Source organism: Myzus persicae, unplaced genomic scaffold (assembly GCF_001856785.1).
Source record: "Myzus persicae strain clone G006 unplaced genomic scaffold, MPER_G0061.0, whole genome shotgun sequence".
NCBI lineage: Eukaryota > Metazoa > Arthropoda > Insecta > Hemiptera > Aphididae > Myzus > Myzus persicae.
In genome coordinates this window covers 230,839-252,142 of record NW_019100802.1, presented here as the reverse complement: position 1 = coordinate 252,142, position 21,304 = coordinate 230,839, and the positions used below count along the sequence as shown (strand labels likewise).

The following is a 21,304-nucleotide window of genomic DNA, read 5'->3' as shown; positions in this document are numbered from 1 at the left end:
CCACAGAAATATTGGGCAAACATTTTGTTTAAATTTTAAAATATCATATAAAACGATCTTACTGTATATCCACAAACAATACAAGTACTCAGTTCTCTTAAAATTAAAAAGAAAACCAACGCATTTTAAAAATAGTATTTAACATGGCTAGTTTGAAGATTATGTAGCATATTTGTAAATACAAACACAATACTTTTTTTCTATCATAATATAATAATTGACACTATGCTATCAAAAGTAGCGTAAAAGCGTTTAGATCGATCTGATAACATGGAGACAATATTATACCATCTGCAGGCGAGTATAAATTATGGTATTTCCTCATATACAACTGTCATGGAACGATATTACAATAGTAATATTGTCAAACTGCGTCTCAAGTGTAAAATATGTATTTTAATAGGAGAAAAAAATCGGTTTCAATATACCATAAGACTTTCTACTCACTTGCAAAGTATACTGCCAAAACATCCAAAACTACTTCCGTTGGCTACGAGACGCGAGTACGAAACGGTCATAATTTCAAAGCGCGTAAAATCCTCACGTAGATCGCGTATTCGTCAAACACCACGGACACTCATCGTCACATATTAAAAGGTACTATTATTATTGTTATTGTAATCACATATCATTTAATTACTGTGTGATGGATCGCACTATGCCGTTCTGCGACGACTTAAACAATGTGTGTATAGATTACCAGAGGAATATCACAAAAAACGTCGAAGATCGATGAACGGGTTTGTTTTTTTTGTTTTATTGACGATAAAAAAAATATACTCTTATATTATTAGTTAACAACACTTAGAAGACGTATCCGTGAAATAACGACAAACTCGACGGAGATAAAATTAATACAATATAATATGAATACGAGTTGATATTTTATTAATATTATTATTATTTCTATTACACATACGCGCGCGCTCGAACTCGCAAATCTGTCGTTCGACCTGCCGTCCGTACGGTTCTGCCACTTCTGTCGGTATCGTTCTGGGAGTTGAGACCGCCAGACCGTCACCGGACTACGTATGCGTTATTTTCACTGCTCTCCCACCATCTGTCCGATCGTTTTATGTATTGAAAACCTGCATGGTGTACCGGTGTAGTGTATAAGGTATATTATGGGCACAGGTAGTATAGAAGTAAGCAAACGCTACCATTATTATTATCATCATAATCATCACGATGCAGTCTACGACTCTACGTACAATATTATGTATGTTGTATGTATAATATATGTTTGATGTTTATAGCTGGAGTACAACTTTATATAATGTATACGTTATTATAATATAATAATACGCGAATGTAAGTTTAACATTTAATAACAGCCGCATGCGTAGGTATAATACATTGAAAAATAATTTAACATTAAAGTGTCTCCGCGGTGGTGCGTATTGCTTATAAATATTATGTCGTATAATGCGTAATAGGGTATACTTACGGTCACTTATATTATGCGTCTTATAACATTTTTTATTTTCTATTACTTTGCCCTATGTGTCTCCCCGGACGATTAAACAAATTATGGTAATATAATATTTATAGGGCCTACGACGACATGGGACAAAAGTACATAATATAACAACGCGAATGCAACAGCCACATAATCTAATATTATAATATTATGTTCGCGGCGACGTTCTTCGCCTTGTTCTTATTACCCCGTACAGCAGGCCCTAAACCTAGCTATAATACATCAATATTTTGTTATTACCGCGTATAATGTGTAATAGTATAAATAAGCTTATACGACGAAGACGATGCAAGTCGGTATGCCGAAGATAATATAAAATAATATGTATATAGGAACTTCGTAGTCGGCTATATGACTGCGATTGCATGTAACGATATCGATGTAATATTTATATAGGTTGTAGGTGATATGTAAAGTGTATGCGAATTGCGTATGTCTATCCAAATAACAGGAGTTCGCTTTTTCTCAGTCTATATTCAGTCGGTGTTAACATTCCTCTGAAACACACACCGATAACAAATTTTATTAAACGCTATCGCGGAGATGCTATGATGTATAATATGTAGGTATATAGGCAAAATAAGCAAGTAGGCCTATAATTGGCACCCCCTCCTAATATCTACTATATCTATGACATGACATGACGACTGTGTGCACATTAAAAAATTCTAAAAAAAACCAAGGTCATATATAATATATATATATAATATATATGATAGAAAACATTACAATATTAACTCTGCTATGTGTATGTCAACAAACATTTTCCGCCATGCGAAGATTGAACGAAGCTATTAATGAATTTGCAATGGCTGACGGAAGAATCAATTTAATATTGTTTAGCATTAAATAATGTCATAAAATAGTATCTATATTAATTTTCTAAAAAAGTTATTGTAAAGTTGTTATAGTATTCCGTTAAACAGGGCTTAAGTGGACTGTTGGTTTATAATTTCTTATGCGATATTATGTGCACTTATTGTGGTACAGGCTGCCCAGTATATACATATAGACACAACTAAGAAAACATTTTTAGAGTAATTCATAGGGTGGAATATAAGGAAGATTTCCACTCCATTTAGATAATATAATAAAATCGTAACGGTATTAGGCACTCATATTTATTAAAAAAATGCAAACATACATTAATTTGTCTGTTGCTTAAGCAAACCTTTTAAGAATGCTTTGATTATAAATTGTATTGGCAGGGTGTATTTTTTACATACAGCTTATAAACTACAGATTTGAAAACCAATTTTGTCTCATGCCTACTATATTGTTTCAATTCGATGTTTAATTCCTTACATGGCTGAAAAGAATTTTTCACACGTAGCAGATGAATGCTATAGCCTATAGGCATAATTTACTATAGTGATGGAAACTGCTTGAATTAATTGACAATTTGTATAATCGTGATGAACATAATGACGTTTTTAATTATTCTAAGTTATGACCAGCGTGTTCACCATTTTTTTCAAGCTTACTCTCTGCTATATATTTTTATGGATTGATTAAAAACTAGATATCGAAAGTTTGGGAGTGCTAGTTTTTAAACTGGGAGTGCTAAATGTTAAGCGCTCCCTAACCCCACCCCTCATCTACACCCTATAGATGCGACAATGCTGAGTGTACCAGTACACTGTACCTATAGTTGTACAGTGTAGATCGTATACAACAGCACAGCAACGAGTGATATTCTATATTATACTATATATATTATAATATACTTTCGAATAATATTCGGCACAAACCGAACCTCAATACGGTATCAAAAGTGACGGACACTCCTTTGGCTGTCATTTTCTTGAAAAGAGCCCAACATTCTTTCTCTTTGTCGGACTTGAGCATAGGTTGGCCGTCGAGTACGTCGCAGCGGACGTCGATCTGTGCGATTTCTTTGTCCTGCAGCGTTTCGTCGTCGTCGTCACCGTCTCCACGTTTAGAAATGACTACTTCTTTTACGACTGGCCCGTCGTCTTCATCATCATCCCTGAAATTAAACGATAACCTCGTATTTTAATATTACTCATTCAAACAATCAATATTGCAAACGCAAATGAGACGTACACAACATTATCGATTTTCATCTTTCGTCTGTCACTACAAAATAGTACTTTGTATAGTGATGATAAAATAGCTATAAAATACTATATAACAATAATGTATAGCCTATAACGATGGAGAACAACCCAAACACTACCAACATTTCGATGAGGTGATTTCGACAAGGTAAGATATTCGCGTGATAAACATTTTATATAGTTGTATGTAATTTTGACATCACATTCGGCATATTTTTTCCCATTTATATGTTATTATAGATACCTATAGGTACATCGATAATAGGTACATATATACTAGGTATATAGTTTGTCGTGTTTACACGCAGTAAAATTATTGCTGAAACTCGGATAATTTTCAATAAATTGAAATGATGGATGTATAGCATGCCGACCATACAATATGTAAGGTTTCATAATGTAGGTCATGTCGTTAAAGAAATGTATGCGATTTTAACTATTACAAAATAAAGATATCTTCATAGTCAATGTGTTGTACTCGATATAATAGCTGCGTATCATCTATAAAATTCTAAAACGTGTACTACCTACCTATAATATTATTAAAAGCTAAACATGCACGTTATGACAGTAAGCACATATATGATATATTGTCTTATGGTGTATGTATATTGTATATATATCATGACAAATTATTTTCTGAAAATACGATTTGCATTATAACATTATCCAATTATTTTTATGTCCTCAAACTCAACATTATATATATTAGACATTACAGCTATTAGCGAACAAAAAATGATTATTTATGTAAAGAAATAATAATACGTTAAATGCAATAATATTGTCTATTGAATATAATGTAAGCCAAATAGTTATTATGAAAATGTTAAGGAAGTTGAATGCCTTATAAAATATAACCCACAACTCTTTATTGTATATTTAGTTGTCTACAGGCCAGGCAAAATATTATTGTTTGGAAAAAACTCTATGCATATTAGATTATTATATATTATTATTATAGCAAATTAATATTATATTGCAACCTTAGTTAGGCAGGTTAGTTCACACATTTTTAAGTCATTCTATAATTTCCTCTTTTGTTTGTAAATTTAAATTGATAAATCAAATGTTTCAATGAAATAATATTCATATATATTTATGATTAAACACCTGCATAACATTTTATGAAATACAAATAACTAATTACACTAAGTAAAATCTATACGAATACAATATTTTTATTATACCTTGTTATCTCTATTGTTCTGGATTTAATCAATGATTTTCCAACACGATTGTTGAGAAGTTTTGGTTTTCCAATCGATGTCATTGCGCTATCAAATGATTTTTGATGATAACGCATACTGTTATTAAATTGAGGAAAGGTAACTATAAAATAATAAATTATCATTATTATAAATTGAAAAAATAATTGTTTTCTATTTGAGAATTTCTGTTGAATTCGTCTAACTACTGTTTACAATAGTGTTTATTAGTAACGCAGTTTCGACTAATTTCATTAAATGCATGTAAAAATAATTCTTTTAAAACTATTAAGTAGCTTAAAAAGTTTTAGCATAACGTGTAAACATTAGCACAAAAACTTTATTTTTATTTTGCAGTTGATAACGTCTTTAACAACAAGTAGATACAAAGTTCAACAAATTATACTTAAACACAAATTCATTCAAACTTATATCAATAATAATTCGCACTTGGAAAATGGTCTACCAGGAATAACTTTGGATAGTCAACTATTAACAGAAGAACATTTAATTTTAGTAAATTTGACTAAAATGGCTACTTCGGTTCAAATAATAAAATCTTAATGACTTTTCATTAATATGTATTATTTAATACATTACATGTAACTAATGTAACTTCCTAGAAAAGTACCTATTTTTATTATATTAATGCATGCTTATAATGGTACTAATAACACAAACCAGCTAGTAAAAATTGATTTTCTTTATAAATGTTCTTAATTTCACTGTTTAAATATAAAACTTATTATCAAAAAGTGAATCAAAGAAAAAATATTTATTTCATTATATTATTATTTGGAATATATGATATAAATAGGACACTGGATAACACTATATTATTTATGATATGATTTTTTTTATTATAATTAGATTATATTTTCTTAAATTATGTAAAAGAATATTTTAGGCTACTTATTTGTTTTGAAAATGAATGAAAGTGTAATTACAACACTTTGTACTCGAACAGAGAAATCAGCCATAATATCGCGCTTTTGTGGACCTGCAAACTATATGATAATGTTTTGCATTTCTACCAATTTAACCTCACTCGATAATAATCAAATAATATTTTTATGAGTTTTTAATTTTATTAGTTAAGCAGGTGATTAAAACAATAATTTACCGGTTTTTGTGGATACGTCATCCGGTGTTGGTGATTCCTCTACATCACTTCCAACTGGACTTAAAAGTGACATCATCGTTACCACTTCTACATTTTGATTTTTTTTGCCAAACTTTTGACCATTTGACATACGACTATCCACATCAATGCTTTTATGGAAAGCTTTACTCCTACAAGATTTCAGCTTCCTGGTCGGGAATCTATGAACATCTTGAGATTTTCTCCGTGAACTTCCCGAATAAAATTCTTGTGTAGGGTGCACGCTTTGTTGTCTCGACGAAGGCGCCGACATTGCTCTCGTCAAAGTTTGTCTTTCGTTCTGTTGTTGTTTCGCAGTCTTGTAAAACCTAACTCTTCTCGCGGCAGCCGAAAGAGGTTTTTCCTCCTCGCTAGAGTCTTCTGGTGAATTTTCACCTTCTCCCGCATGGTTCTGGAGTTGTACTTCCAACGCCGTTCGACTAGGGTCCTTTTCCTCTTCTTGTATTGAAGACTCCTGAACATGATCTATAGATTCCATCAAAGGGTCTTCGATAACATTTCTAGCCAAATAAATATTAATACATGATTTTGACTGTTCCCGATCTATCCAAGCCTGTTTTATTCTTTGTGCAAACTGTTCTTTAGATTCATGTAAAACTTCCGGTTTTAAACATACTTTAGTCGGGTTCGCTGTGGGTCTAGATTTTTTTTCATTTTTTAAAAGCCTATTTATAGAACGGGAAATTACTTCTGTACTACAAATATTATCAGTTTCGGTTTTATTGAAATTTGAATCTTTTTGCAACCACGCTTTTTTTGACAGTAATTTTTTATCATAATCTTGACTGTCTGCTCGAATGTTTGACAAAGTTTTGGACTTTTGATTATCTGTACAATATTTATTTAGTACGTCTTTAGACATTCCAAACAGTTTTAAATTTACCTAAAATATGTAATATACATTTAATTAGCTATATCATAATATATTATACACATGAATGCCTACATAACCGAAAAATCCCAAAAACACCGCATAAATGTAAATATTAATTTACATTTTTTGTTACAAATGTATCATGCTATAATTTCAATTACAAACTCGATCGAAATACATTTGAATAAATAAATAAAAAGAAGGATAGGCTGATTCAAAAATAAAAAAGTTAAGAGATTAGTTAAACAATTTTACTATAAAATGTTGACTCCAACAAGTAATTCAATTTGAGGTCCACTGATAGATATTACCTAAATGATAATTTGTCCGTTTTGTATAATTTTTAGTAAAATTTTTTTTTTTGTATACTTACATAAATGTATTCATATCATTTATTACACAATACACATTGTTAATAACTAAATTGAAAGTTAAAATATTATCATATTACATAATTCTTATTAACATAAGAATCTTTTAGATAATGGAAAAATATATTTATCATGAGAACATTATAATATGAACTATATAATATTCAATATTGTTTTATAGATATATTATATAATATATACATATATACGCAAATTGTATTATTTTAAAAATATGTTATATAATTTAAATACAATTTGTAAACAAATTAAAAAAAAATGTAGCCTAGTAACTGATGCTTTCTATACAATAAACAATATAGGTGTATATATATTTATCATAAACACCTGCAGAACTACACACAATTTATTGCAAAAATGATATGACGTATTGCACGTGATATGGTGAAAATATTGTATTATATTATAATTATTTTAGTGTACCTATATTTAATTTAAATTATTTAGTTGAATTAATATTTATTTATTTTAGTACTTACATATTTTAAGAATGAAGATTTGAATGCGTAGGTACATTCGACTCCGACAGTGACACAAACACTTCTAAGCGTATTTGATTTGTCTTTTACATGAACTTCTCATAATTTATTGATCTTGAGAAAATATTGTTTTCACCGTATTTTCATGCGTTTTTGCCGGTATAATGACTTTGTTTATAATACGTCACCAAGACGACAAACCATCGACCAACTATATTTAGTCGCTTAAATGTTCATGCATACTTTTTTACTCTTCTTAACACATTTGAAGTGTCGTTATAATTAATTATTTTTAGAAAATAAATTTAATACTTAATTTCGACGTTTGTCTAAAGTTAATGAACTTTCAACACTTTATAGTAAATAATTTATTTTTAAAACTTTATAGTTTTATTTTAATTGTTTAATGTACCATGTACGTACTCTTACTTTGATCATTGATTATATATTATAATTAATAAACTAGTTGCTTATGTAATTACCAATTGGTTTCTGACATCAGTACATATCACCTATCAGAAATTACTAATTAGGTAATTAAAATTAATCGAAGTTAATTTTAATTCACAGACGTCAGATACTTAAACACATCCCAATTAGGTATGGACAATACAAATTATCCGTAATACTAACTTTATTATTAAGTAAGTTTTATAAAAGCTTTATGTTGTAGAATATTAAACTTTTAGAAAACCATGAGCACCTGTAAACAACAAATCACCATTCCGATATAAATGATTTATCTGTTAATACCACAAATTTGTAATAAAAAATGTTAATCAAAATGATGGTCATCTTATGATTTTCATCAGTTGAAAAAAAAAATTATTATTTAAAAATTAAAAATTTAGGATTTTACATGTGACCTTTAAATTATGCCCGAAACTGTTTAATTTATACAAGATTATATTAAATGTTATATGTTGTTATTATTATAAATTATTTGCTCGATAATATTAAATATTTTTTACTATAATTTAGGAAAAATAAACGATTTTGAACAAGTAGCGATTAACGCCGTGTCAATATGGTTTTTCCATTTTCAATTATTTAGACATGTATTTTTAATTAACAACGGTCGATGTATTGAAAATCCTATAATATAAAATATAAATATTATTATATAGGCATAAGCCATAAAGCATTGGATTTGGTTGTACAACTAACCAAATGTGCTCGAGTTTTTACGAGCCCGTATAATTTTAAGTTTAGCGTTTAATTCAGAGCTAGAAACCGGTATTGGATACCGTTTTTGAATACCGGTTGAAACCATTAAAAACCGAAAACGATATCAAAACCGAAATCGAAAACGAAAAAAATCTATAGCGATATTCAAAACCGAAATCAAAATCGGAAAAAATAAATACCGTTATCTGAAACCGTCAAACCGAAATCGAAATCAGAAAATACAAATACCAATATGGCGATATCCAAAAACGAAAACAATTTAAAATTAATATATCACATTTAAAATTAAATAGCTAAGCTGTTATAAATACGATCCAACTGTGGAGTATTGGGTCGTCCGATGGAAATATAGTACAAATATAGGAGTCAGCCTATGCGAGTAATTGGACTGCAAATTCACTTCAAACTATAATACTATAAAACTACTATAAAACTATATATACTCAGTAATCACTAATCAGTACTCAGTATTATATTATACTCATTATAATTTATAAGTAATAACTAATAAAAACGAAAATTAACCGAATTTTAGTTTTTCTGGATATCTGTCTGTGCATGAATGCCTTAGTTGTTAATAATCAAATCTCAAATTGTTTAAACTCTGTTGCCCAAATAGCTGCATCCATATTGAACACCCTGGTTCGAATGTTTAGATTAAGCACCCATGGGCCATGTTTAAGTTTAATAATATATAGTATAGTATAGTAACATAACCATTTAATCCATGAACTGCTACGAGCAACAAAGTTACACCAGTATCTGAATGCTTGATCAAAATTAAATTAATTAAATTAGTATTATTATTTAGTTTCATAAATCAATTAATTGGTTTATAGCATTATACACAATTTATAAATTATAATTAACAAACAATAATAAATTCAGAAAATATTTTCCATGAGAAATTCAGTAGAAATAAAAATTATTATTACTTATTTATTATCTTGGAACTAATTAAATTAAATACTAAACTACTGTAATAACTTATGAGGAATCTTGTTACAATTTCTCAAATTTTTAAAAATTCAAACTTTAAACGAAAAAAAAATGTTTTAACTATATAACATTTTTTTTATCAATGTTTGAAGAAAATAGCGCGTAAATGGAGGTTGCTCTATTATACAGTAGGTTACAAGCAGGTCACTGTAATGGATGGTGTTAAATTTGAATTCAATGATATCAAATCATTGTAAATGAAAAACGATTCTGAGCGAAGACGGTCAGTAGGTAAGCTTACAATATTGCTGAGTAATTTAGTATATTTTATTATATTACTGTGGTGAAAGTAACTTACTTTACTATTAAGCATTAGTACTATAATAGATTAAATTTATTTTTGCCATAAATATAATAATTACTATAGTACTAGTTTCAAGTACCTATGAATAATAATTTTAAATTACAACAAAATAACTTAATCCATAATTCATCTATTAAATTTTAAGTTTTCGGACTGAAAATCAAAAATTCTAATTCCTAGTAAGTAGTAGTTAATAGTTCAACAAGTTATAAAAAAATATAAAATATTTTGAAAATTTTAGGGTGTATAGCAAATGCAGATATAAAAAATCAATGAAAATTTCATGTCTCTAAAGTCTAAAGTATTTTTTTTTTTTTAGTTACATAGTCCAAAATCTATTTTATGTAAAAATTCTCATTTTTCCTTAATTTTTTGTTTGTTTTTTCTGCTGCTTTTTTATTATACTTAGAAGAGTAAACTAAAAATGACATTTTTTCTAAAACAAAAATAAGCAATTGTCCTTGAACATGTGATAATTAATGTCTTTTTTCAACCAATATCTGCTGTTTTTCATAACTTAGTAGGTAATCTAAATGATTTGAAAATACAATTTTAGTTGAATATTGAGTTGTATTTAAATAAACTAAAACATTCTTCTTTTTTTAAATTTCTAAGTTCAGTTGACTACCAATAATTTAAATGTTATCAGATTTAACATATCACTTAAAGTATATACACAAATCACATTTGATTCAAACATTTGTACAATTATGATCGATATAGTGTGATCACTGGACTAGTGATCTGACAAAACACCAATATTTTACTTTTATGTATTAACACATTCAACTAGGTGAAGTTTATATTTACTAAGAATAAAAATAAATTATGAAGTACATAAATTAACAATTTTATTTCAATTCAAAACTTATAATAACAAACGTCTTGAATAATAATAATATTATAAAATTAGATCAAACTTACAAACTTATAAACGTCATATATATATACACCTCTTTTCTACATAGGGTAATAAAAAAAAATGTATCTGCACTAATCAAACAACCTGTAAGCGGGTAAGTTATCGTCATCTACATCAGTAGATGTTGAATGTTTATTAGATAGTTGTTTCTTAGCAGACAATTTAATTGCTGAATTATTTTTAGAAATTGAGTTTTGTGTAAATGTTTCATTAGAAACTGATTTCTTATCTGTGTTAATTGGTCGTACGGTCACTTCCCCTGTAAGTTGACTAAAATTGGCTGCTGCTACATCTTGCAAATCATTTTCATTAATAGATATCTCAGATGCTTTTTGTTGAATTTCCTCTTCCATTTGGGCTTGTGTTGTTACATCCATACCAGACTCCTCAGCTTTTTCACGCATTTGCATTGTTTGTGCCCAAGTAACATACTCCAAATCTTGCATTAAATGTGTAGCGGGGTCATCATCATCATCATCATCATCTTCAGATTCCAACTCTCCAACACCATTTTCACCATCTAAATGTTTATTGTGTTGTTTCATTAGCTTATTATCATGTAGAATTTCAGCCATTAGATCATTATCAACTGACAACAACTCCACAATTTCAGTCTTTATTGGAGATTTTCCTGAAGTTAGAGCACATAAATAGGCACGTAAATCTTTCATTACATTAGGTAGTATTTTTTTGTTCTTTTCTAATTCATACTTTAATTTTAACACACCTGGTATTATGTAGTCAGTCATCACCATCTTGTATGTTTCCATAACTACTCGTTGTTTAGCTAAATCAGCCACTTTTTCTAATGTTCCTGGATCATCATCTTTGGTGGTATCACGTGGTTTTCCAGATGCCAAAGCCATTTCTTTGGCTTTTAAAATCCAAAAAGCATCCCTCATAACTTGTGTGGCGCGCTCTCTGACTTCATTGTTAGCTGTCGCACTGGCATCTTTAACAACGTCTTCAAAAATATTAAATATTTTCACCATAAGTTTCAACTTATTATCATCTAACATATGTGTCAACATAAATCTATAAACACAATGTCGTGATGCTTTCTTTGAATCTCCTTCCATTGAAAAAAATGCCTTTAGCTCAGGGTTTGTAAAACAATCTTCAACACCACTTGCCCGTACTCCAGTATAGCCATTAAAATGAAAAATTACTTCAATTAGTTTCCTTTCCATAATGTCTTTATTTTTGATCAGCAAATAGTTCACAATGAATGATGACGTTTCTTGCCGTACTTGATCATCAGGATCCTCAAGCATGCACAGTAAAGCAAAGAAAGCTACATCTCTCAGTTTTATGTAGTCCTCAAGTATTAATCCAGTTAGTAGTTTTAGTGCTACCCGTTTGACTGGAACACTTTCGGCTTTCAAGCAAACACACATTTCTGGAATAGCTTGTTCCACTAAAGTTGTACAGCGTAAACATAAATCAGCTAAAGCAGTTAAAGCATTAATTTTTATTGATGGGTGGTATGGATTTTTCAGTATTGCTCCATATTGTACTATTGCTTCTTTTGCAAATTGTTCATCCACAATACTTAATTTACCTATTGTCAAGATAACGATAGTTTGAAGAGCTGAAGATACAGATCCATCAGTTTTTCCCAAAAAGCCTAGTAAATATTGTTGAAATTTATTTTTGATTTGTAAATGCTGTACTAAACCAATGTCACCCAAGGTATATATATATCGAATAATAATCTCTTCATTATCTATATTTGTAGATGTCTCAATATAATTACAAATTATTTGAAACAATTTTTTTAAATTAGCAATTAGTTTTTCAGAATTATCTAATTGTAACACGGTGTACAAATCCAAAGATTTGGATATAAGACGAGTTGGTATTTTAAAATTAAACAAAAGATCTTCAAATGTGTTTAACAATCTTTGTCTTGTTTCTTTATCCAAGCGTTTATGATTTAAAAATAAAATATCAATAGTCATTTGTGCATGTGTTAACAAGATGTTAAGTTCCGAAGGATTTTCTTCTCTAACAAACCATAAATCAAACTGAGTATCAAAATATTTAATAATAGGTGATATATTTGAAATTGTTAATTGATGTGATATTAATTGTAATAAATATAAGCTGTGTACAGTCCATTCTTGATTTGAAGAACCCACATATGTCATTATTTCTTTTACATTACGATCTGTAATGAATCCATTGATGCGCCACTTTTCACACAAACACATCATGTACTTCCCTACTTTTTCATTTAAAACATTGTCTAATACACGCCAAGGTAAATAATCTAATGGATCATTACCATCAATTATTTTGGGAGAATATGGTTTGATATTGTTTAAAATAACTTGATTCATAGATTCAACAGTCAATTCTTGAATTTTTTTGTCTCGATCTCCAACTAAATGAATTAATCCTTTAAACCAATACTTAAGCACATCTTTATTATCTGGATATTTTAAAAGCAAATCAGTTAACCCTGAAACCGCCACTTTTCTGATGGTCATTGCATTGTCTGAACAACTACTCACCAATAATGTTAAATAATATTTTTCCATGAACTTATTATTTATAAGAAATAAATTACACAAAATTGTAAGACTTATTCGTCGAATATAAGTTCGTTCATCACGAGCATGTACATTTAAGATCCACAATAAAATTTTGGCCCCAGGATAAATATTTAAATTGTTAATATTATTTGGATCAAAATTGGCCATATTACTTTCCAAATATTGATAAAAATCATGGAAATCTTTTTTGCAGAATGGTGTGTTATTTATATTATCAAATTGTAGGTAAGGATCAACAAGTACACGTTTGACTAAAGCTGTTTGATGTGCAGTAGCAGTAGGTGGACCAGCTGTTAAAGTTGCAAATAATGAGAATGCTTTAGAACGAACTGTTAATAATAAATCTTGAAATTTGGAAAGAATAACAGCCACAATGAATTCATGTTTAGTTGTTGGCATAAGTTTTAGTATAGTTGGGTCCTCAGGTTCAATTTCTTCAGGTTCTGAAAGTAATTTGAAAAGAGTTTCCAATGCAACGATGCGTAATTTTACATCAACATCATATACCAAACGTAATAAATAATATTTAATTTTAATTCGAACATTATTTGGGCATAATCTCCAAACTTCTAATATGATTTGAAATTGACGGGGTCTTAGTTCACTTCGTTCAGGTCCTCGATGTAATAAATGTTGCAATAGTATTTCTAATACACTCTCAAATGGAGATCCCAATTTTTTAGTTATTTTACGAATAAATGATAAATGATGATCACGAATTGTATTAAATTGTCTAGTAGTCAATTGCATTTCACGCTGTCCATCAACTAATAAACCTAATATCATACAATGCATAAGTTTTTTACCTATAACAAGTGTTGATCCACAGTTGTCATTAAACATATCTGTCAAACCTGAGTATGCATTTAATGCTAATGTGCCATAGCTTAAGTTTTCAGTAGGCACTCGTTCTAAAATATGGCCAGAATTACGTTCTAAATGGGTTACATCTATCATTATATCTACAATCATATCTAAGGAGCTAATTTCATCAAAGAATTGAAATCGTTTGACCATTATTCCTATAGATCTCACAATAGCCAATAAATCAGCCATTAAATCAATCTTTTCATCTTCTTCCAATTGTATATCATCGCCACTATTTATACCTCCGGTAAAATGTAACATGGCGATACATGACTTCACTATCTCTGTGCATTTTGTGAGTATGCTAATATGATAAAATCCAATATTCTTACTACCCATAAATGTAGATGCTAAAAGAAATAAACGTGTAGCAGACAATCCATTTTTCCTAGCACTAGGCTCATTCATACATTTTAGTCCATAATGAATGTAACAATTGAGCAAACAACTCAATGGTTTAGGATGTACTTAACAAGAATCATCACTAATAAACTGATCCCATAATATTTGAGCTGATGGTTGTTGTAAGTAAATGTTTAATAACTCACAAGAATCATTTATAATTGATGGAAAATCAATATCTGGCATAACAATTGATTCATATGATTCTGGAAATTTGTAATAACTGTAATGGCTACTCATAACTTGGTCTACATAATCTTGAGATATGACACCTAATTGAAGACGAGTCAATATGTCCACTACATCACTCACATCAATTGACACTCGAGCTTCTGAAATAAAAATTATAATTTTTAAGTAATCTATGAGTATTGTAAACTAAATATTATCTACCATAGTATTACATAAAGCAAAACAAAACTTTGTTTCAGTTTTAAAAATGAAAACAGTGACAATTTAGCCATTGTGTTTGTATTACAATTTATAATATAAATTTAAAAAAAAATAATAACAATCATTAGGTAAAGTAAATTAAAAGGTGGGACAAACAAACCCAGAAAAAAACCAAAAAAAAAACTTGGTATAACACCCTGGTAAATAAGCTTTGGAAATAAAAGCACAAAATAATGCCATAGAATTTTACTACAGCATACAATTTTATAAATCAAAGTATGAGAAAGTAAACTTTATCCAAAAATATTGCTTGTAAGTTAAAAAATAAGTGATATACAAAAAAAAATTGTTATTATTATTTTCTTAATTAAAGTAAATTATCAAGTAAAATTATATTTTTTTTCTAATAATTTATATTCATAACACAAACCAAGTGTGTTTGTATTAAAAAATATAAGCGGGATAAGACCAATAATGAATATATTTTAATTTTTTTGATATTAAAGTTAATAAGGATTTAATACATATTTAAAAAATATAAATTATACAAGGTTAAGGATCCTTATCTATTGAGTTTAATAATTATATATTATGTATTATTTTATTAGTTTATGTAATTTTTCAAATTATAATTAGGTAGAAAAAGAACCATTTACCAGTTTGTAATGAAGACATTTTTTTGGCGCGTATTATTTCAATTAACTGTTTACTAATGATCCATCGTCACCGGTATTCGTTAAATTATGTTTACAAAGGATAGTTAAAACACCGTCATGAACCATTAAATTGTCACTGATTTCGTCATTAATAAAACAAATTAACAGATAGAACTTAGGAGACAGCGGTTTATTATATACTAAAATAGTAAAAATACTAAAGATTATAATCCGATAGTTAATACTTGAAAATTGTGAAAATATTGGTCGGCAGTCGGCTATCACAGTATCACGATCGTCAAGCGGGAATTTTAAGCGTCACCAGCATAACACAAAAACGGTTATAATGATAATAACATATTATTTAAAAATATGCATCTATTATGAGATAATAATAATATGATAGTAACACAATATTTTGATTTTTGGAACAATTGGAACACCGGCGTAACCACGGACCAAGATATTAATATCATAAAATAAATAAATAAAAATCTCTCATATCGTAGTCCCGAGTCCGTATCCCAGGTAGATTTATAAATGTGTAGATCCGCCTTCGTTGGAACGTTTCGTTCCTTCATCTCATAAACATTATGAAGATTGACGGACTAACATAAGTTTTATTAATTATAATATATTATATAATTTGTGGTTATTTTGTCTATTTTTTGTTCACACGAATTTCCTCAAAGGTTCAAAATACCAATAACTCAGTACTGACGAAAAATCTACTCAAAGAAATCTCAATGCGCCCCACAATATAGTAATAAATAATAATTTATTACATTCGTTTAAATTTTAAAAGTACAAATTATGATGAGGGTTTGTACATTTTTCTGGGGTCCTAAAGCCATACTTCAATCATAATGTTATGGAATATATTATAATATAATATTTTACATTAATAAATACTTATAGTATATTTGTTAATACCAATGATCCATTGTATAAAATGTATTTGTGAAGACTTCAGCAAAATAATTTTATTTCTTAAACTTGTCGGTATGTATAATTCAATATAGGAAAACTGATGAACTTTCTTTTGATATGATGCATAATGTTAGATATTTTTATAAGCTAATAATATATACTAAGTACTTAAGTTATTAAAGTTAAACTGTACGCAGTATAAAAAAAATGTTTATATTATATTGGTGCAAATAATACATTTCAAATTACTATTTTATTTTTGACCAACGCCTTGCTAATATAAAAAAGACAATATTTACATACTTCTATAAACTTCTGTTGACAAAAATTCAGTTTTAATGGAAACACTGGAGGTGCAGAAGTATTTTTTTTTATAATTAGTCCTTCAATTTGCATTCAAGGATTAGACAATGAGCTAATTCCGTCCTTAATTTGCTATAATACTGTTTATATTAATGTATTATACAAAATAAAAAACTAATTAACCATAAATGGCATACATTTTGAGGGCGTTAAACACACCTAAATCCTTCCCCTTCTTCAACTCGTGTCAAAGCTAAGGGATATAAAATGTTATGTAAACATGTAATAATTTATTAATATTTAATAATTTACTTAAGCTTTTATTTTAGGACAAGAGTCAAGACATGTGAAACCTTTGTTCAAAACAAGTATTATCAGGAGAAAAAAGTATAAAATATTGATTTTATTTAAAATTAAAATAATTATACATTCACAATCACAAAGGGACTTACTGGTTATTATTCATATATCAATATAACAATACCGATCTAATATGCTTCAATAATCATAACCTCTTGAATACTTTAAATTCATATTTAATACCATTTTCTTCTTGAACTCCTTGAGGTACATTAGCTTCATTAGTTTCTTCAAATTCTTTCGGATCAAAATTAGGAAAGAAAGTATCACATATGTATTCTTGATCAATTTTTGTAATAAATAATTTTTTGCAATTTTTATCTTTTACAGCTTCATTGTATAAACCTGAACCACCAATTACCCAAAGCTTTTCTATATGATCATTGGAATTTAATGCTTTTAAGGCTTCTTCAAGTTTGGGATACAATAAAACACCTTCCGGTACACTGTTTAAAGTCTTAGAGATTACTACATTTATTCGTCCTTTAAGTGGCCTATATTTATCTGGAATCGATTGCCAAGTGCAGCGACCCATAATAACAGCATTTTGAGCACCTTCTAGATTGACAAGAGTAGTCATCCGATTGAAATATTCCATTTCCTTTTTAATTTTCCATGGTAGATCACCCTTGTAACCAATACCTCCATTCTTTGAAACTGCAGCTATAACACTGTAAGCCATATTATCAGTTGGATTAATATCAATAACAAAAAAAATGGTAACAAAATAAATTTTAAAAACAGTTGTTTTGATTATTGAGCAACAAATAACTATTAGATAATAGTATACGACATTTAAATTAAAATACGATCCAAGTTTAAGATTGTATATACTAAAATAAATCTATGAACACAGATAACTTTTTGAGCATCGTAGTTGACGAGATTAGTGCGTGCAGAACCACCTGATCGCGCCAACACCGGGAAGTTGGTGGGGGATGCGCACTACCACTGAACAATGGCACAAATGGCAGTACTAACTCTAACTGACGTCTCTTTTGAGACGGAAACGTCAGAAACACAAAAATCGGGATTACATATGTGTAGAAAAAACTGTGCTGTCTGTGCACATATTACAGGTATATCCGAGATATAAATCAACTAGAGTTGAATAAATAAATATAAAAGTTGGAAGGGGGACGAGGTTGCTCAGGTATTTACAATAATATGCATTTTGAGAAGCAGAAAAAAATGCATATAAAATGATGAAGGTAGAAAGTAGTAAAAGCTATATAGAGACTGCAGGGTATTCTGATTCTTAAACTTACACAATTATGCTCACAATAGTTAATTTTTTAACGAATGATAGTGGAGGTCCCCTTGAACTCTTCCTGCGATAACTAGTCAACATTTAATATTATTTCACGAGTTGCTTTCATGGACATAAATCTTAAGATCTAACCAAATTGCGCCTATGCCCGTATTAAAAACATACTACTAATGAAGAATAGTTTAAAAAAGAAAGAATATTTTCGATCCTAAGTCCTAACACTCAGCCACGAATTAAGATCTTATTCTAAATTCGTGCACACAGGACACAGCATTACAGCAGGACGTGTTCGGTGCTCGATCAGGGCAAGCAGCATCACAATTCATAACTATATGCATTATACATGTCTAGCAGAAGGAAAGAGCCAATAACCACCTTAACCCCCTGGCTACTCCCTAAACCAATATCATTGAATTCAAATTTAACACATGTATTAGGGTAATCTGAAAAAAAAAGACAAATTAAATGAATGAATGCGGGGGACACAAAAGGAACCAAAACACACTTATGTATAAGGTATGTACTGTAAACCTCTTTATAACGGACCCACATGGCCACATGAATACACGATACTACGATAGGTAGGTACCTACTATATAAAATAGCGCGGTACTCACTTCATAAATTTTTTTTTTAAATATTAAACATTGTCATAATTAATATCCACAGTGTACAATTACTTCAAGTTAAATCTTTGATTTGAAATTTCAATAACATACCTTAATAATAATTACCAGGGCTCATAACTTATAGCTCTAAAAAAGGTTGTTATAAGCGCAATAATATGCTCTGAAAAACATTCATATAAGCGCTTAAATATGCACTAAAAATACTAAAATATGCGAAAAAAAAATATTTGTATAAAAAAAATTATCAAGCTTTTATTATTAAAAAAAAAAATTGAATAATATTATATCGGAATTATTGTGGTAAACGACTTGTGGTACTCATTTATTCTGCGATTGTTCTGTTATAAAAATAATTATAAATTATAATTAATAATGACATATATTTTAAATATTTTTAAACATATTACATATAATATTACATATTAACATATTAACATTACATTGAATAATTAGATGTTTGTACAAGTTTTCAAAGTGAAATGATCTTCGATTGTTACTGAGTAGTCTTGTACATTGAAAACGATCGCTCAATGTCCACTGACGTAATTGGGGCAAACTTAAAGTACACGAGATCATCTGTTGAGAAGTCTTCAGGAAGTCCAGGTTCAAGTGCTGTGTTCATAGTTATACCAGATAATATATTTGAAATATTTTTTAAAATTTTAAGACCGACATTTTTGTGGGTGACGTTATTGAGTTTATTAAAAACAGCTTTTCCAATGGGTCCTTGAAGAGTTTCAAATACTTTTTCAACATTTTCAAATACATTTATAGCTTCAGCTAATGGTAGTCCTTGTTCTTGCAACTTGGTAATGGAAACTGTTAAAATTGTAAAATTGGATTTTATGTAGGCCAAATCTCTTTCAATACCAGCTTTGGAAATATATTTTTTGGCCTCTTTGATGCTAACAGCATCATCGGCGTCTAGTTTTTCGAGAATTGTACGTATGATTTCAATATTTTCACAATAGTAATTCGAGGCGATGATCCACGTACTCCAACGTGTTATAATAGGCTCCGGTGGCAAATTTAAATAAGGAGCTTCATCTTTGAACAGTTGAACACGGTTTGGTGCTTTTCGAAATATTTTTTTAACACTAGAAATAAGTTTGTCGACATTACTAAATTTTCCCCTTACTTCCTCTGCTACTCGGTGGAGTCCATGAGCTGTACACGTAATATGAATCATTTTGGAATAAAATGCTTTCAATGTATTACCAGCTTTTATCATATAGTGAGCGGCGTCGGATGTAAACAATAAAACATCCTCGTGTTGAATACCAATGATTCCAATAGATTTGTCAAATACTCTGCAAATAGTCGAATAATTTGTTTTGTCTAATTGTTCTGAATGAACTTAATATTGTTTACCCGGGTAATCTGCTTCAAGTATACCAACAATTACATTCGCAACAAACCTACCTTCAACGTCGGTAGTTTCGTCAATACTGATCCAAACTTTTTTACCAGACAGTTCAAGTTTAATTTTACTCATTGTTTCGTTAAAAATGTCATCTATGTATCCAAGTCTCAAGTTTGTTTCTGTAGGAACATTATTTCCGGTATAAATTTTCAAAAATGTACGAAAGCTTTGATTTGAAACTTTATTCAGTGGTATATTTGCTGATAACAACGCAAAACACAAGTCTTTACTGAATGAGGACTTTTTGGTAGAGTTGGTAACCAATTGTTGTTTTTTTTTTTCACCTTGATTTTCTGCACGTTTAACGGCCTTAATATGTTTTTCGGTTTTTAAATGTTGTGTGATATTAAATTTTTTTTCGTGGTTAATTTTAATATTACAAAACTTACATAGTAATACACTAGCGTCGGTTGCAAATGTATTTTCA

The 21,304-nt window shown here is 29.2% G+C and overlaps 4 protein-coding genes across 5 annotated transcripts in view; all 4 read right to left on the bottom strand.

The window, feature by feature from the left end:
- Positions 1 to 980, bottom strand: part of LOC111043164 (bestrophin-4) — a 53,027-nt gene extending 52,047 nt beyond the window's left edge. The window contains exon 1 of one of the 2 annotated variants that reach the window (XM_022328045.1): positions 448 to 980. In XM_022328045.1, the coding sequence (XP_022183737.1) occupies positions 448 to 518 (71 nt within the window). In that variant the 5' untranslated portion in view covers positions 519 to 980. The remainder of the gene's footprint in view (positions 1 to 447) is intronic. The other variant, XM_022328044.1, reaches the window with a different exon arrangement.
- On the bottom strand, positions 746 to 7,761 carry LOC111043165. Its single transcript, XM_022328046.1, has 5 exons — positions 7,674 to 7,761; positions 5,893 to 6,814; positions 4,752 to 4,893; positions 3,237 to 3,470; positions 746 to 1,977 (listed from the first exon to the last, which is right to left on the bottom strand). The coding sequence occupies exons 2-5, from the start codon at positions 6,791 to 6,793 to the stop codon at positions 1,917 to 1,919; spliced, it is 1,338 nt and encodes a 445-aa protein (XP_022183738.1). The 5' UTR covers positions 6,794 to 6,814; positions 7,674 to 7,761; the 3' UTR covers positions 746 to 1,916.
- Positions 7,762 to 11,089: 3,328 nt separating this feature from the next.
- LOC111043108 lies at positions 11,090 to 16,367 on the bottom strand. The gene is made up of 2 exons (XM_022327938.1): positions 15,963 to 16,367; positions 11,090 to 15,245 (listed from the first exon to the last, which is right to left on the bottom strand). Exon 2 carries the CDS (start codon positions 14,917 to 14,919, stop codon positions 11,158 to 11,160), a length of 3,762 nt encoding a protein of 1,253 aa, XP_022183630.1. The 5' UTR covers positions 14,920 to 15,245; positions 15,963 to 16,367; the 3' UTR covers positions 11,090 to 11,157.
- A 1,127-nt stretch (positions 16,368 to 17,494) lies between these two features.
- LOC111043109 (dihydrofolate reductase) lies at positions 17,495 to 18,471 on the bottom strand. Its single transcript, XM_022327939.1, has one exon. The coding sequence runs from the start codon at positions 18,235 to 18,237 to the stop codon at positions 17,701 to 17,703; it is 537 nt and encodes a 178-aa protein (XP_022183631.1). The 5' UTR covers positions 18,238 to 18,471; the 3' UTR covers positions 17,495 to 17,700.
- Between the last annotated feature and the right edge of the window lie 2,833 nt (positions 18,472 to 21,304).

Coding starts and splice junctions, on each gene's coding strand:
- LOC111043109 (XM_022327939.1), bottom strand. CDS start 18,237: ATGGCTTACAGTGTTATAGCTGCAGTTTCAAAGAATGGAGGTATTGGT.
- LOC111043165 (XM_022328046.1), bottom strand. CDS start 6,793: ATGTCTAAAGACGTACTAAATAAATATTGTACAGATAATCAAAAGTCC. Junction 3,471..4,751: donor AGAACAATAGAGATAACAAG/GTATAATAAAAA, acceptor GTTTAATTTCAG/GGATGATGATGAAGACGACG. Junction 1,978..3,236: donor ACTTTTGATACCGTATTGAG/GTTCGGTTTGTG, acceptor TGTGTGTTTCAG/AGGAATGTTAACACCGACTG.
- LOC111043108 (XM_022327938.1), bottom strand. CDS start 14,919: ATGAATGAGCCTAGTGCTAGGAAAAATGGATTGTCTGCTACACGTTTA.